The 16,536-nt window shown below is 41.5% G+C and overlaps 1 protein-coding gene across 2 annotated transcripts; it reads right to left on the reverse strand.

The window, feature by feature from the left end:
- Positions 1-1,603: 1,603 nt before the first annotated feature.
- Positions 1,604-16,168, reverse strand: LOC133440400 (zinc finger protein 665-like). 2 transcript variants are annotated; one of them, XM_061717659.1, is made up of 3 exons: positions 16,000-16,168; positions 15,221-15,408; positions 1,604-5,405 (listed from the first exon to the last, which is right to left on the reverse strand). In XM_061717659.1, exons 2-3 carry the CDS (start codon positions 15,350-15,352, stop codon positions 4,023-4,025), a joined length of 1,515 nt encoding a protein of 504 aa, XP_061573643.1. In that variant the 5' UTR covers positions 15,353-15,408; positions 16,000-16,168; the 3' UTR covers positions 1,604-4,022. The 2 variants fall into 2 exon arrangements, 1 of the variants encoding a protein (XP_061573643.1); XR_009782339.1 differs by lacking the exon at positions 1,604-5,405 and having other exon boundaries at positions 15,354-15,411.
- Between the last annotated feature and the right edge of the window lie 368 nt (positions 16,169-16,536).

Below are 16,536 nucleotides of genomic sequence, written 5' to 3' on the forward strand. Positions count from 1 at the left end.
AATACAATTAAACCTAAAAACAAGGATCTTTTAAATGCTGCTTTTACAGAGAGTGAATTTGTGTCTTTGTTTTTCTTAAGACAGTTTTAGTCTTTTGTGACCCACATAAAGGAAATAACACCATCACACACCTGCAGCCGAGAAAACCACCAGAACATGTGGTTATTTTTGGCCTGATGTTGTAACTTAATCTCCATATTAGTCCAGGATGGAAACATGTTTACTTGATTCCATCTTCTGGGTGTTTTTATGTTAAAGATGAGCTGATTGTTCCTTTATAACGTCTCAAAGGGGTTCAGCAGGTGTCTGTCCTCAGCCTCCTTCCTCCACCGACACTCCTGTCATCTGAGACGCCCCCCGGTGGCAGCAGCTGGTATAACATGTAGACGTGGATCAGTGGAGGACCGGGTCGTTGTTGGAGAACCACGTTCAACCCTCAGGTCACTGATTTCAGGACGTTCAAACAACCAGAAGTTTCTGTTTCTAAGAAAATATATCAAAAACAAGAAACGTTTTGTTCATTTTTTTTTAAAATTATTTTATTGGAAACCAAATCTATCACTCTTCTACACACACACACACACACACACACACACACACACACGCATCCATCCATCCATTCATACTGACGACATAAGACATAGACACCTGAGAATGACTCCACCCCGCCGCCGCGCACCCCCTGGCCAGGTGAGGCCCGGTCCCGGACAGGTGAGTGTTTTAACTTAATAACATCCAGACTGTCAGCTTGAATCCTCCTCATCAACTCTGAGTGAAACGCTGTTAAAAACTTGTGAGGATTTGTCAGCGACATGAACGTCTGGTCTGTTTGGGATCCTCCTCAACATGATGGATCCTCTCAGAGGAACTGGACCACAAACACCTGAAGTTTATTTACATGTTTAAATATTTGATGTTTCCATCAGACAATCACTCAGTAAAACTGGATCAGTAAAATTAGGAGTTTCTCTTTTTCAAGTGGCTGAAATAACAGTTATTTGTCTTCTTTCAGTCACTCCATCTCCAGCAGATGTGGATCCAGGAAGGGATGGAGATGTGACATTAAACTGTTTCCTGAAGAGTTATTTCGCTCCCTGTGAGCAGAACAGCATCATCTGGTGGATGAGACAGGAAGTGTGCTGCTTGGTGAAGGTGATGGGTTTGTGTCTGGAGGACAGAACAACTGTGTTTCTGATCTGATGGTGAAACATCAGAGAGGCTCCAAGAGAAGATTCACCTGCCAGGTTGTTGAAGGAGACAGAGTGAAGATAGATGCTGAATACACGCTGGACTTTACAGGTAAGACACCCTGAAATCATGAAGATCAGGAAACTAGGTGAACTGGAATAGTTTGACCGAACGTGTTTTCTAGGTGTAGGTTATCACTTTTAACCTACACCTGCCAGCCAATCAGAATCAAGTATTCACACAGACCGTGGTGTAAATATACCAGTTGTACAAGTTCTCCCACTTAAAAAGATGAGAGGCCTGTAATTTTTGTCACAGGTATATCTCAACAATGAGAGACAAAATGAAAAAAGAAATATCCAGAAAATCACATTGTCTGATTTTTAAAAAGAATTTATTTGCAAATTAAGTGGAAAATAAGTATTTGGTTGATAACAAAAGTTCTTCAATACTTTGTTATATAACCTTTGTTGGCAATGACAGAAGTCAAATATTTTCTGTAAGTCTTCACAAGGTTTTTACACACTGTTGCTGGTATTTTGGCCCATTCCTCCATGCAGATCTGCTCTAGAGCTGATGTTTTGGGGCTGTCGCTTGTCAACACGGACATTCAACTCCTTCCAAAGACTTTCTATGGGGTTGAGATCTGGAGACTGGCTCGGCCACTCCAGGACCTTGAAATGTTTCTTACGAAGCCATTCCTTCTTTATTGGGCGGTGTGTTTGGGATCATTGTCATGCTGAAAGACCCAGCCACGTTTCATCTTCAATGCCCCTGCTGATGGAAGAAGGTTTTCACTCAAAATCTCACCATACAGGGGACTTTCGGAGGTAAGATGTAGTAGAAGGACGCGTGCGGAGAGGCTGCCCAGCGCACATTCAATAACTTTAATTGAGGACTCTAGCAGAAAGTGAATATCTAAATCAGGGGTCGGCAACCCAAAATGTTGAAAGAGCCATATTGGACCAAAAACACAAAAAAACAATATGTCTGGAGCCGCAAAAAATGAAAAGTTTTGTATAAGCCTTAGAATGAAGACAACACATGCTGCATGTATCTATATTAGTTATAACTGGGGGAAGTTTTTTTTTTTCATTATGCACTTCGAGAAAAAAGTCGAAATGTCGAGAAAAATGTTGAAATGTCGAGAAAAAAGTTGAAATATCGAGATTAAAAAGGAAAGGAAAAAGATAGAAAAAACAGAAAAAAAGGAAAAAAAGAAGAAAAAAGATAAAAAAGAAAATAGAAGAAAAAAAGGAAAACAAAGATCAAACATTTTTGAAAAAGCTCCAGGAGCCACTAGGGCGGCGCTAAAGAGCCGCATGCGGCTCTAGAGCCGCGGGTTGCCGACCCCTAATCTAGATAGACAAAAAAAGCAGAAACAAAAAGACCAAACGGACAATGGCCACAATGTCGAAAACTCAAGATAAAAACAGCTCTGCTACCAAAGATAGCAAAATAGCATCACCATCTAGCGGCAGCTCATGTGGAGCTATAGGACACCCCAGAACGAGCATAACGCCGGGAGACCTACTTGAAGCGATAAAAGATTTAAAATCTGAGATGAAGGGGAAAAACGACAACTTGAGAAAGGACATTAACTCACTTCATACAGAAATGAGCGGTAAACTTGATTGTTTGGCCGAGGAGATGCAGGGGCTGAAGGCGCGAATAGGTGAAATGGAGACGCGAGTGGGGCAAGTGGAGGACTTGGCCGTGGAAATGACCGAAGCGCTCACAGCAACTATAAAATGCCAGAAAGCTCTGCAACAGAACCTCAAAGAAAAACTTCTGTTTAAATAATTCAGCTGTAAACAAATTTGTTTTATTTTAAAGTCTATTCTCTGAGGTACAGGGAGCCCGTGTAAAGATCTGGACACGTAGTGATGTGGTCCACTTTTTTATTTCTGGTGAGCACCCGGGCAGCATGCATTCGGAATTAGCTGTAGCCGTCTCATAGACTTGTTAGGCCTATGAACACATCAACTAGATCTACACACTGTGGATAGAACCCCACAGGCCAAGTAGGCATAGTACCTGGTGTGGAAGATCCTCATGAGGAAAAAGCACTGGAGTTAACATATGAAAAAGTAAAAACATTGAAATAAACTTAACAAAATTAAAAAAAAAAGTTAATACAAAAGTACATAATAAAATAATTAAAAAATAAGTATTTAAAATAAGAAATAACTAAAGCTGCAAGCAGCGATGAAAGGGCCCTCGCGCGTGCAATTTTCACCAATAGCCAAGAGACTTTTCTTTAAGTTGCGACATGATACAGGTGTGTACCGATTTTCGTGCATATACGTCAAACCGTATTGTGGGGCTTGAGGCACGAAGTTTTCTAGGGGGCGCTGTTGAGCCATTAGGCCACACCCATTAATGCAAACCATGAAATATCAAATGTTTCGACAGGCCTGGCTTGCGTTCAAAATTTGGTGACTTTTGTGGTACGTTTAGGGGGGCAAAAAGGCCCTCATTTCGTCGGAACCAAATAACTTTATTTCTCTCTATATCTCCATTAACAATGACAAAACTGGTGAAAAAATGTATTTTATAATATACAAATAGTACAAAAAAGTTACTAATTTGCCAAGAGAAGCAGAACCATTTTTAAAAAGCTAACATAAAACTGAACTTATTAGAATTATACCTTCAGATTTCTTTCTCTCAGAATAACAGATTAAACACATTTCTATCACTGTTTTTTTTCTAACATGTCTGTGCCATTTTAATGAACACTTCTAGAAAAAGCTGCCACAAACTCATACACACATTTTACACAATATGAATACAATTGTGACTTCTTAAACTAAAAAGCTGCCCCACACTGATCACATGTACGGCTTCTCTCCGTTGTGAACACGTTGGTGCTTCGATAAAGCACCTGATTGAGTAAAAGCTGCCCCACACTGATCACATCTGTACGGCTTCTCTCCAGTATGAACACGTTGGTGATTCGTTAAAGCCCCTGATTGAGTAAAAGCTGCCCCACACTGATCACACCTGTACGGCTTCTCCCCACTGTGAACAAGTTGGTGACTTCTTAAATGACACGATTCAGTAAAAGCGGCCCCACACTGATCACATCTGTACGGCTTCTCCCCACTGTGAACACGTTGGTGACTTCTTAAATTACCCAATTGAGTAAAAGCTGCCCCACACTGATCACATCTGTACGGCTTCTCCCCACTGTGAACACGTTGGTGACGTCTTAAATTACCCAATTTAGTAAAAGCTGCCCCACACTGATCACATCTGTACAGCTTCTCCCCACTGTGAACACGTTGGTGACTTCTTAAAGTACCCAATTGAGTAAAAGCTGCCCCACACTGATCACATCTGTACGGCTTGTCTCCAGTGTGAATACGTTGGTGACTTCTTAAATTACCTGATGTGGTAAAAGCTGCCCCACACTGATCACATCTGTACGGCTTCTCTCCACTGTGAACACGTTGGTGCCTCGTTAAAGCAACCGATTCAATAAAAGCTGCCCCACACTGATCACATCTGTACAGCTTCTCTCCAGTGTGAACACGTTGGTGACGTCTTAAGTTACCTGATGTGGTAAAAGCTACCCCACACTGATCACATTTGTACGGCTTCTCTCCAGTGTGAACACGTTGGTGACTTCTTAAATTACACGATTCAGTAAAAGCTGCCCCACACTGATCACATCTGTAAGGCTTCTCTCCACTGTGAATGCGTTGGTGACTTCTTAAATGACCCGATTCAGTAAAAGCTGCCCCACACTGATCACATCTGTACGGCTTCTCTCCACTGTGAACACGTTGGTGATTTCTTAAAGTACCCAAATTAGTAAAAGCTGCCCCACACTGATCACATTTGTACGGCTTCTCTCCAGTGTGAATACGTTGGTGACTTCTTAAAGTACCTGATGTGGTAAAAGCTGCCCCACACTGATCACATCTGTATGGCTTCTCTCCAGTGTGAATACGTTGGTGACTTCTTAAAGTACCTGATTCAGTAAAAGCTGCCCCACATTGGTCACATTTGTACGGCTTCTCTCCAGTGTGAATACGTTGGTGACCTATTAAAGTACCCGATTCAGTAAAAGCTGCCCCACATTGATCACATTTGTACGGCTTCTCTCCAGTGTGAATCCTCTTATGGCTCTTCAAGGATGATGAAGTGGTGAGGACTTTCTCACACTGATCACACGGGTAACCTGTGGGCTTCTCTTTGCCTTTACGTTTCTGTAAAGAAAGAAAGAGACTTAGATCCTGTTGTCGGTTGACCTGTCAAAAGTTTATTCAGTTGTATTTAATAGCTTTCTATCATGGTGATTGCAGTGAAACAAAGAATCATTTTCTAGGGGTCATATTAACCATGTCCTGTAACAACTATTTCTTTACAGACAAAAACATTCAAATAAAAACATCTCGGAAGGTCAGAACAAAAAGCAAGTGGTGAAAGCTGCTGAAACAAAAACCCTTAGAACACATTCATCAACTGTTTACCGAAGCCACTTGAGATGACCGATCTCAAACTCTCATTAGAAATGTTGTCTTTAAAACAATTTTGTAGTGCAGCCGTCTCACAGCAAGAAGGTCCTGGGTTCAATTCCCGCCGGGGACGCTGTGGGCGCTGAAGTGCGTGTTAGTTCCCCCATGACTTCAGCACCCACACCCTGGATTGGGTTGGCGAAAGGGCCTTTCTGTGTGGAGTTCGCATGTTCTCCCCGTGTTCCCTTGGTGGCTAATGTGAGCTACCCCCCACAAAAACATGCTCTGGGCTACACATGCCCCCTCTGGCCAGCAGGGGCGCCAGATGGGGTGGGGGGGGGGGGGGGTATCTGGCCGGAATAACGTGATCCTTCCACGCGCTACGTCCGGCCAGAGAAGCCCCATCCTGTCTGGTGAAAACTTGAGAAACTTCAGAACTTGATGTGCAGAACTTCAGTTTTATTACCTGTCAAAAACAAGTCCTCATCAAGATAGAGATGTCATAAAAAGGAACAATTTCAGCTATAAACGAGCCCCTAAACAAGCGACACGAGACAAAAACAACATTTCAGCAACCTGAATTTATTTGTTGCTACTTTCAATGAACATACATGACAAGTAGCATGAAGTCCTGTGGTCTTATGTTAAATATGATTTAATTCACTCAGCTCAATTAAAAACAAATAAATTAAATTCATTGGGCATTAAAATTATGAAATTAAATTTATAAAATTGAAAGTTTAAAGTCCCTATAAGGCCCAAATAGCTCACAGATGACCATTTGGCAACTGAACATAAACGGTGCAATAAAAAAAATTCATTGGGAGTTATGCAAATGTGTGAGTAATAATAAAGAAATTATTTCACTCAGTTATTTGAAAACACTAGTGTGGAGAAATCTTGTAGTTGTTAATGAACAGGATCAGTGTAGGTTTTTATTAAATACAAAGTTATCTGAGTGCATTACTTTTTTTTTGCCAAGGTGTTTTTTTGTAATATCACACTGTGTCCTCTGACAGGACATAGTGTAGGAGATGCTTTTTTCAGCCCTTCTTTCCTCATGTCATCTTTTTCTTACCTAATGAAAGGGCAGTGCTGACCCATTGAAAGAAAACTTTAACTTTTATTTATTTATATAGCACTTTTCAAATGGCATTCAGTCCAATTTTTTTACTCTAGCCCGTGGCACCAGACAGGGGTGTCCCCTCTCTCCCCTATTATTCGCACTAGCTATAGAGCCCCTGTCAATCTTTCTGAGGTCCTCCCCCACTTTTACTGGGATCTCCCGATTGGGAACAGAATATAAGCTGTCACTTTACGCTGATGACTTACTGTTATATGTCTCGGATCCTGTCCTCTCCATTCCTTCAATTTTATCTGCTTTCCAGAGATTCGGGTCTTTCTCAGGCTATAAAGTGAACGTATCTAAAAGTGAATGCTATCCCATTAATGACTCAGCAACACAGCTTGTACAGTCAGATATCCCTTTTAAGATTAGTCCTTCCGGCTTTAGGTATCTTGGGATCAACGTAACCAGAACGTTAAGCTCTCTTTTTTCTGCTAATCTCTCACCTTTAATGTCTACAATTAAATCTGACCTCCATAGATGGAAAAGCTTACCTCTTTCATTAATTGGAAGAATTAACGCAGTTAAAATGAATATTTTGCCCAAATTTCTATTTCTGTTCCATTGTCTTCCACTTTTCTTACCAAAACACTTTTTTAAAATAATTGATCAAACTATTTCTGACTTCTTATGGTGTGGGAAGGCTCCTAGAATCCGCAAATCCACACTTCAGAGATGTAAATTCAATGGCGGACTGGCACTTCCCAATTTCCAACTGTATTATTGGGCAGCACATATTCAAAAAATTTCATTTTGGTTCAAATCGGTGAATATGCCATGGTGTAAATTGGAGGCACAGTCATGCATTTCATCCTCTTTACCTGCTCTACTTACCTCATCTATTCCATCCAACCTCTCTGTCTTTACAAATAATCAAGTGGTTCACTCCACACTTAAAATTTGGTATCAATTTAGGAAACACTTCAAATTTAAGTCAGCATCTACTTTAGCTCCATTACTGAACAATCATTTATTTCGACCTCCGCTTACAGATTCAACCTTTCTCATATGGCATAATAAGGGCCTGAAAAGTTTTGGAGATCTTTACAAGGATGGTATCTTTCGCAGCTTTGCAGATCTCTCAGGTGAATTTAATCTCCCGCCTTCTCATCTCTTTCGATACTTTCAGATTAGACACTGCGCTAAAGCTTTGTTTCCAGTTTTTCCATCCTCTCCGCCGACTCTACAGTGGGAGGTGCTTTTAAACCATGATCCACTTCAAAAATCACTGATCTCTAAGGTTTACGATGACCTTCTGTCTTTCGATCTCTCTCCAGTTATTAAAGTTAGGGCTGCCTGGGAAGATGAACTGGATCTAAATTTGGAGGATGACTGGTGGGACGCTGCTCTTAAAAAAATTTACACAAGTTCATCCTGCGCTCGTCTTACACTTATACAGTTTAAAGTACTGTTTAGAGTCCACTTTTCTAAAGCTCGACTCTCACAGATCTATCCCAGTGTCACTGACGAATGCGACAAATGTCATGCCTCGTCCTGCAATTTAACCCATATGTTTTACTCTTGCCCACTACTTTCTCGCTTTTGGTCGAATTATTTTGACACCATGTCAAAAATACTCTCGGTGAATATAAAAGTCTCCCCCCATGTTGCCATATTCGGGCTCCCAGAGGACCATGGCCGGTTTACTTCAAACCAAAAAGACATTTTGGCTTTTACTTCCTTACTGGCAAGACGCCACCTTCTTCTCCACTGGAAGTCGACTAAGGCTCCTTCTAGTACCCAGTGGCTCAACGACACCATGTTTTTTCTGAAGCTGGAAAAGATTAAATATTCACTGAAGGGTAGTTGCAACAAATTTTATAATAAGTGGCTTCCCTTTCTTACATTCTTCCACTCTCTCCAGTCCCTGCCTCCTGATTGACGGATCCCCCCCCTCCCTCTCTTCTCTCATTCCTTTCTTTCTTCCTCCTTTTTATTTATCTTTTTATTTACTTTTCTTTTGTTTTTGGGTTTTTTTTTTTTTTTTTTTTCCCCCTTTTTATTCATCTATTTTTTTAATTCATACTGTTTAGCTTAAATACTTAAATATTACTTGTATATAAGAATATAATAATTTTCGTGTATTTGTCATTGTTTTGTGTGGATTTTTTGTTCTGTTCTTAATTCCAAAAAAAAAAAAAAAAAAAAAAGGAGGTAGACTGTATATCTTTTTTTTGTTTATCCCTGTTCAACTGTGCCTTACCCCCTAATAAAAATATCAAAAAGCACTTTTCATGCAGGTTAAGTGCAACACAAAGTGCTTTACATTAAAAAGTGAAAAGGGGGCACATCCAGATCACGAATGGAATAGACGTAAAGCGCCTTCGCTCCCGCAACATTTCTTTTCAACCTAATATTTAAGACAGTCTTTTCTCTTACAACACGGCATTTGTCGTGCCTGTTCATTTTTGATCACTTTTACTAAGACTCTGTGACCAAATGGCATCTAAGTCGACCAGGAGGGAGGGGAAAAAAGACGATGAGTCAGCGGCAGTTAGCATGGCGGCTATGACCAAGCTACTTGAAGAGCACAGAATAGCCCTCTCCGCTGAGATTAAAATCGGCCTTGGCATCCCTCAAAACCAAACTAGACAGTGTTCAAACATCCATCGCTGACCACGGACACCGACTGACTTCTCTGGAAGACAACGCGAATGAAGTCAGCGACCGTTTAGAGGCGGTGGAAGCTAGATGCAATGCTCTGGAACAGGGGTTTTCAATTCCGGTTCTCGGGCCTCCCTGCCCTGCATGTTTTAGATGTTGCCTTGCATCAACACACCTGATTCTAATTAATGGTCCTCATTAGTTTGTCATCGAGGTCTGTACAACTCTGTTGATGACACAGCTCCTTGTATCATGGTGTGCTGAAAGCAGGGTAGCATCTAAAACAAGCAGGGCAGGGGGGCCTGAGGACAGGAATTGAAAACCCCTGCTCTGGAGGATTGCGTCAGCAAGCTAAAAGCTAAGACCATTGATCTGGAATCCCGCAGCCGACGTAACAACATACGGATAGCGGGAGTGCTGGAGTCTGCAGAAGGCACACAGCCCACTACCTTCTTCTCTAATCTCCTGCTCGAAATACTCGGCGATGAGGTTCTGAGTTCGCCCCCGGAGCTGGACCGAGCCCACAGAGCCCTGACCGCTAAGCTGCCCAGGCGTAGGCCAAGACTGGTTATTGCACAGATTCACAACTACAGGGTTAAGGAAAAGATCATCCAAGAAGCTCGCAAGAACTATCCTACCAGGGGAACCCGGTGGCGATCTTTGAGGACTACTGCCCTGAGATTATGGAACAGCGCACAGCTTATCGGGAGGTGATGTTCGCACTCTACCAGTGGGGACCCAAGCCATCGCTGCTGTACCCAGCGATGCTGAGAATCACGACCAAAGACGGTGGGAGCAAATACCTCGCTTCGGTGAAGGATGCTAAGGACTTTTTGGGGTTACTAAACTGAACTAAATGTAATGTAGGGTAATTATGGGAGGCGCGTTAAACGTTCTCTTTGATGTGTAGCATCTGTGTTTTAGCCACGAGCTACGGCAGCTTTATAGCAGCGTTGCTGTGCAACGTATTATACGCGAGGCCTGGAGCTGTCGGTACACTACGCCAGGGGTTCTTAACCTTTCTGACCAGGGGGCCCAATTTTTTCAGTACAGAGTGGCCTGGGGCCCATTAAATATAAACACTGTATAGCAGGGGTATTCAACTAAAACTTTAAGAGGTCCATTTAGAGAAAATTAACTCAAGCGAAGGTCCAGAACATCATAATATATATATATATATATATATATATATATATATATATATATATATATATGTGTGTGTATTCAAGTAGCCTCATACTTGTATCAACATCTGCATCTGACTGTTATATTAAAAAAAGTACATATTTGCCAATTAACATGTTTAACTTGAATTAAACATATTTTTTTCTCTTAAAAATAAAGTAGATTTTATTTTATTTTTCAAATGCTATCTTATTTTATTTCTCTACCAGCAGTTTGAATTTCCCCTTTTCTTTGTTAATTGTCTCAACACATTTTTATACTAAATTAATATAAACACATCTTAACAATGTAACAGTTTTGCAGTTTTTCTTTCTTCCCCTCTTATAATCTTATGCCCCCACTTTCTGTCGTTCAGTGAGAGAACTGAGCTCTAATTTCTCCTGTCAGGACTTTAAATCTGGGCTGGATGGTGTCAGGTTCTCATATGCATGTGGAGGTGCTCATTGATGAGCCTGAAACGATATTTAGTTTTAATTATGTTCACTGTGGAGAAAGCTGCTTCACAGCTGTATCTGGACCCAAACATGGGCAGGATGTTTTAAGATGGTCAGTTTATTTTCTGTGACTTCAGTTCAGACTTGAGTGGATATGTTTGATGAAAAACTTTGTGTTTTGTTTCAGTGGCGTTTCACATTCGCACTTTGAACGCCACGGTCTCTGAACGTATGAGACACTGGTTTTGTCCCAGTGGGAAGACTGAACAGGATGAATTTGTCCATTCCGGGTTGCATATTTAAAAATACAGCGAAGACAAAACTTAGTTTGATTTTACTTTAAGTTATTTACATTAATAAGTGGTCAGGACTGAGTGTGTCGGGTTCATCCGACCCTGATCAGCTGCGACGGGCACAGCCCGCACCGCAGCTCTCTGGTCGCGCTGCAGCAGTTACTTTCCGATGCTTTTTCGAAAGCCCGAACAGTCCAGTCCAGCAGACACGACAGCCTACGCATCTACATCTACCATCCTTCAGCAGTAACGACGGAGCCCACCGCCCGAGCGGCAGCCTCAGCCGACCTCCCCGGCCGCGGGGACGCGCCGGGTTAAATGATCACGCCGCGCTCGCTCGCTCTGGGCGCAGACCCAATTAATCGATCCCTAATCCTGGCGGATCTAAACCTACTCTGTGCAAAATGAAGGATTTTCTCTGTAAAGACACACCATTTCTCTTACCATTACACGTACAGCTAGCTGAGTGTCTTCTTCTCCTCATTTGGTTGGGAGTTGCTATGCAGTCCCGCGGCCCTCGCGGCCCACACGTACAAAACTGAATTTTTTTTGGCGGCCCACTAGATGGCGCTCGCGGCCCAAGTGTGGGCCGCGGCCCTATGGTTAAGAATCACTGCACTACGCCATGTTCCAAGGTTGTATTTGTTAATGGTGATTAATGTCAGTTTTATTTTCTTGGCTTCTGAAACTTTGAGGTGAATTAGTGACTTCGTAGCCATGTTCTTTGCCTTTCTATATGCTACCGTGCAATGTTTACAGGTCAAAGGGTGCGGGATGTGACGCTCCAGTTACAATGTTAAATTTTACATTTTTTTTCTTCTTTATATTATTTATCATATTTATTTATTTATTTTTTTTAACTTAGTTATTTTCTAAATTGTCCATACCTTTCTTCTTGATATATATTTTTTTAATTTTTTTATTATTATTTCAGAAACTCTCAATTCAGAGGGAGGAGATAATACCCAGAGAAGTATATGTATGGGAAAGTAATCAGGAAGAGTTTGCGATTGCAGTTTGAATTGGCTGCAAATGGGGACGTGTTGAGGTGTTTTTTTGTTGTTTTTTGTAAGTTTTGAAGGGTTATGGGAGGGGATGGCGATGTACATATTTTCTAACTGCAGGCACACATTTAAGATTATCTGTTTCTTTTCTTTTTCTAAATGGCAATGGCTAAACAGGCTAATATACTGAGCTGGAATGTCAAGGATCTGAACAATATTGTTAAGAGGAAGAAAGTGCTCACTCATCTTAAACAACTAAAGGCAGATATTGTTTTTTTTTTACAGGAAACCCACTTACGGTCTTCCGAGCATTCTAAATCTCTATATGGGTGGGCGGGGCCCACCCATATATCAAGAGACGTACCGTTCGAACCTACCCATATCATAGCCGATGGCAATGGCAGGTTTGTAATTGTATCAGGGAAACTTTTTGATACAAATGTTGTCATGGTTAACATTTATGCTCCAAATGTGGATGATGTTGCCTTTTTTGAACGGGTATTCTCCAAGCTCCCTGACCTAGAGTCGCGTTTTTTTATTCTGGTGGGAGACTTGAACTGCTGGTTCGACCCAGAACTAGATTGCTCTTCTACCAAACCAGCCACGAGGAGTAAGGCCCTGTCCCAATACTCTCACTACCCCTCGTTTTCATCCCTTCCCCCTAAATTTTGCGCGTTCCCGTGAGGGTAATGGTGTCCCAATTCCTCTTTCCACCTAGGGGTAGTGACGATAAGTAGTGTAGTTGCTATGAATCTCTCCCTACGGACGTAGGGATTTCCGATGCTCACTAGTTGATCTAGGGACAGAAAAATTTCCCAGAATGCTTTTCGTCGTCATTTGCGGACTGAATCCAAAAAAAAAAAACATGGCAGACATTTCTTATTTTTTAGTGAATAAAATCAATATTTTGAGTTAGTTTCTGCATAAAAATGCGTTTTGATTACATTTCTAGCGAGAAATGTATATTTTACTTTCATAATATTCACTCAGTGAATGTACATAATCACTAGTTTGCCCGTTTGCCGAGGATCACGCCAGAATAAAGGCTGATTTGTGGTTCCACGTTACACCAACGCAGAGCCTACGGCGTAGGTTACGTAACCTACGCCGTAAGCTCTGTGTCAATGTTACGCAGCGACGCGTAGGGTACACCGTACCCTACGTCGTAGGCTCCGAGTTGATTTAACGCGGACCCATAAATCAGTTCCGGAGACGGCAGGCAGAAATCTCAAAATTTTCGGAGTAAATTTCTTAACAGGCGTAGCTACAGCTGTTAGATTTCATCTATTAAACCAACATTTATCTTCCTAAATTATTTATTTCAGCCAGCGGTAATTCTCAACAGAGCTGCAGGTTTCTCCCCCAGGACGACGGCACAGGGCGATCACGTCTGTACTCCGACTGCTGCTGCTGCGCCCCGGACCGGCGGCTCTTTTCATCTCCGAAAACATCGGGTCAAATTTCTTTTTTTTTCTTTTTTTATAATATTTTCATCCCGGTTTTTTCCCCATTTTATCACCCAGTGCTCCTACCTAGCAGTCCTGGGCATTGCCATCCTCTACCAACCCTGGGAGGGCCCCGCACTGAGCACAGGTCTCCTCCTTAACCTGAGGAGTGAGCAGGCCGCATCTTTTCACCAGACAGGGTGGGGTTTCTCCGGCCGGACGTAGCGCGTGGAAGGATCACGTTATTCCGGCCGGATCCTCCCCACCCCATCTGGCGCCCCGGCTGGCCAGAGGGGGCATGTGTAGCCCAGGACTGTGTGCATGTTTTTGTGCTACCCCGGGTCAAATTTCTTAACAGGCGTTATTTGGGTAAACTGAGCCCAGGTTGGGGATCTTAACGGTAAAGTAACCCCTGAAAAAATATTAAAACTTAATAAAGTGGCATATTAACAGCACTACAGCTGAAATTAAAACAGCTTTTGGCTCTCAGCTTCCTCATTTTAGGGGTGGTGCTGAAAGTAGGAGTAGTGGGAGTACTGGGACAGGCCCCTGGGAAGATTTCAAGTGACCTAAAATCTGTCCCTTCATTTTTAGGGGTAGTGAAGTAAAGTAGGGCTAGTGAAAGAAATCAGGGCTAGTGAAAGAAAGTAGGGGGAGTATTGGGATTGGGCCTAAGTCAGCCTCATATATCCAATCCTTTCTGTCAAACTGTGGAACAGCCTGCCGGAGGATCTGAGAGGAGCTGCAAATGTGGACATTTTTAAACGTAGACTAAAAACTCATCTCTTTGGTCTGGCTTTTTATGTAGCATCAAATTTTACAATTTTATTCTCTTTAACATTTTTTTAAGAGGCATTTGTTTTATTTATTTATCTATTTCTTGTAATGTTTTTATTATTATTATATTTTATTGTTGTGGACTGATTATTTTTTTAGCCTTAATTCTTGAACTTTTATCATTATTTCATTTTAATTAACTATATGAATAGCCTACTTTATTATTACAGACTCAAAAGGTTCCATATAAAATACATAATAAAAATTACAGGTCACACATTAAAATACATGCAAACATCTGTTCCAATGTTTCCATAGTCCAGATGTGAACCTTGTATCACTCCGTCTGATGTTAGTGAGTGCAGTTAATAAGTATGTCATGACATATTGTATCTCAGTGTGCATTGGTCTCCCAGTTTTTATTTTTATGCTTATTTTTCAGTCAAAATGTTAAGCACTTTGGATTTCATGTACCTGGATGAAAGGTGTTATACAAATAAAATGTCATTGATTGATTGATTGATTGATTGATTGATTGATTGATTGATTGATTGATTGATTGATTGATTGATTGATTGATTGATTGATTGATTGATTGAATGAGCAAACGCTCTCCATGCGTCTCTACGATTCTGGTTCGGTTCGTCAGCAGGAAACAGACGGACGAGAACGAGCGGGTTCTGGACCTGAACACTGACCTGCAGACCAGCAGCTTTAGTCCTGCTGGATGAGGAGTCCTGGTCCTGGTCCTGGTTCTGGTCCTGGTCCTGGTCCTGGTTCTGGTTCATCTCCTGGTTCTGGTCCTGGTTCATCTCCTGGTTCTGGTCCATCTCCTGGTTCTGGTCCCGGTCTGTCTCCAAACACGTGGCCTCCACTCGAGCGTTGCCTGCTGGAAAATGTGGGATTTTATTTTATTTATTTTATTTATTTAAAGGTTTAGTTATCAGGGACAATGCACATTAATAATACATTTAAACAAATGTTAAATATGCCAGAATTAGCCAAAAAGGCTATTTTGCATCTGCTGTCCCTGGACTGGTGTAAAATAGTCAACCTAAAAGAAAAATTATTAAGATATAATCAATTAAACATTTCCAAATAAGAAGGCTACATCAGAAGAAAGATTAATAAGAGACTAAGCTAAAATAAATACACATACAGATTAACATAAGCTCAACAACAGACAATTGCTACAAACGAAAACAGAAACAACATGAAGCTATTATTAGTTTTATAGTAGGTAGGTAGTTTTATATAGTAGTAGGATTAAAGTAACCAGAGACATAAAATCATCGTAAACCCGTCAAAACCAGAACGACAAGTCCATCGGTGCGTAACAGCGGGTAAAGCTGATTTATGGTTCCGCGTTAAAACGACGCAGAGCCTACGGCGTAGGGTACGCGGCGACGCGCAGGTACGACGTAGTCTCTGCGTTGTTGCAACGCGGAACCATAAATCAGCCTTAACAGGCACTCACGGCTCGGTTTCGTCGTTAAATCTTCTCTCTGTCGAGTTCCAGACACAACTGAGGCGTCTCGTCTTCTTCTGCTTCTTGTTCTCTGTTTTCTTCTTCTTCTTCTTCTTCTTCTTCTTCTTCTTCAATGGTGTTTATTAGCGGTTGTCAAACCAACTTGAAGGTGCATTACCACCACCTACTGGACTGGAGTGTGGAACACTAGACTAGCAGACAAATAATAAAAAATAAATAAGAAAAGAAGAATACAAATAAAATAAATGAATAAAATAAAACAAAAACTAACTAAGGAAATCAAATAATCTCCAGTATCCCTGTATCTTTCAGATATGCCATCAAATGCTTGAGCATAATTCCTGACTCTGCTCCTAGCAAGTTCCCCACATTTAAAGCCATCCTGGCTTCCTCTGCTGCTGCTGCTAATGTCCTTCTTTCCACCTCATATCCTCCACAATCCAACAACACATGCTGAACACATCCAGCCTGCCCACATTGGTCACATCTGCCATCAGGGGTTTTTCCTATTTTGTGCAGTGTATT

This window comes from Cololabis saira, chromosome 3 (assembly GCF_033807715.1).
Source record: "Cololabis saira isolate AMF1-May2022 chromosome 3, fColSai1.1, whole genome shotgun sequence".
NCBI lineage: Eukaryota > Metazoa > Chordata > Actinopteri > Beloniformes > Belonidae > Cololabis > Cololabis saira.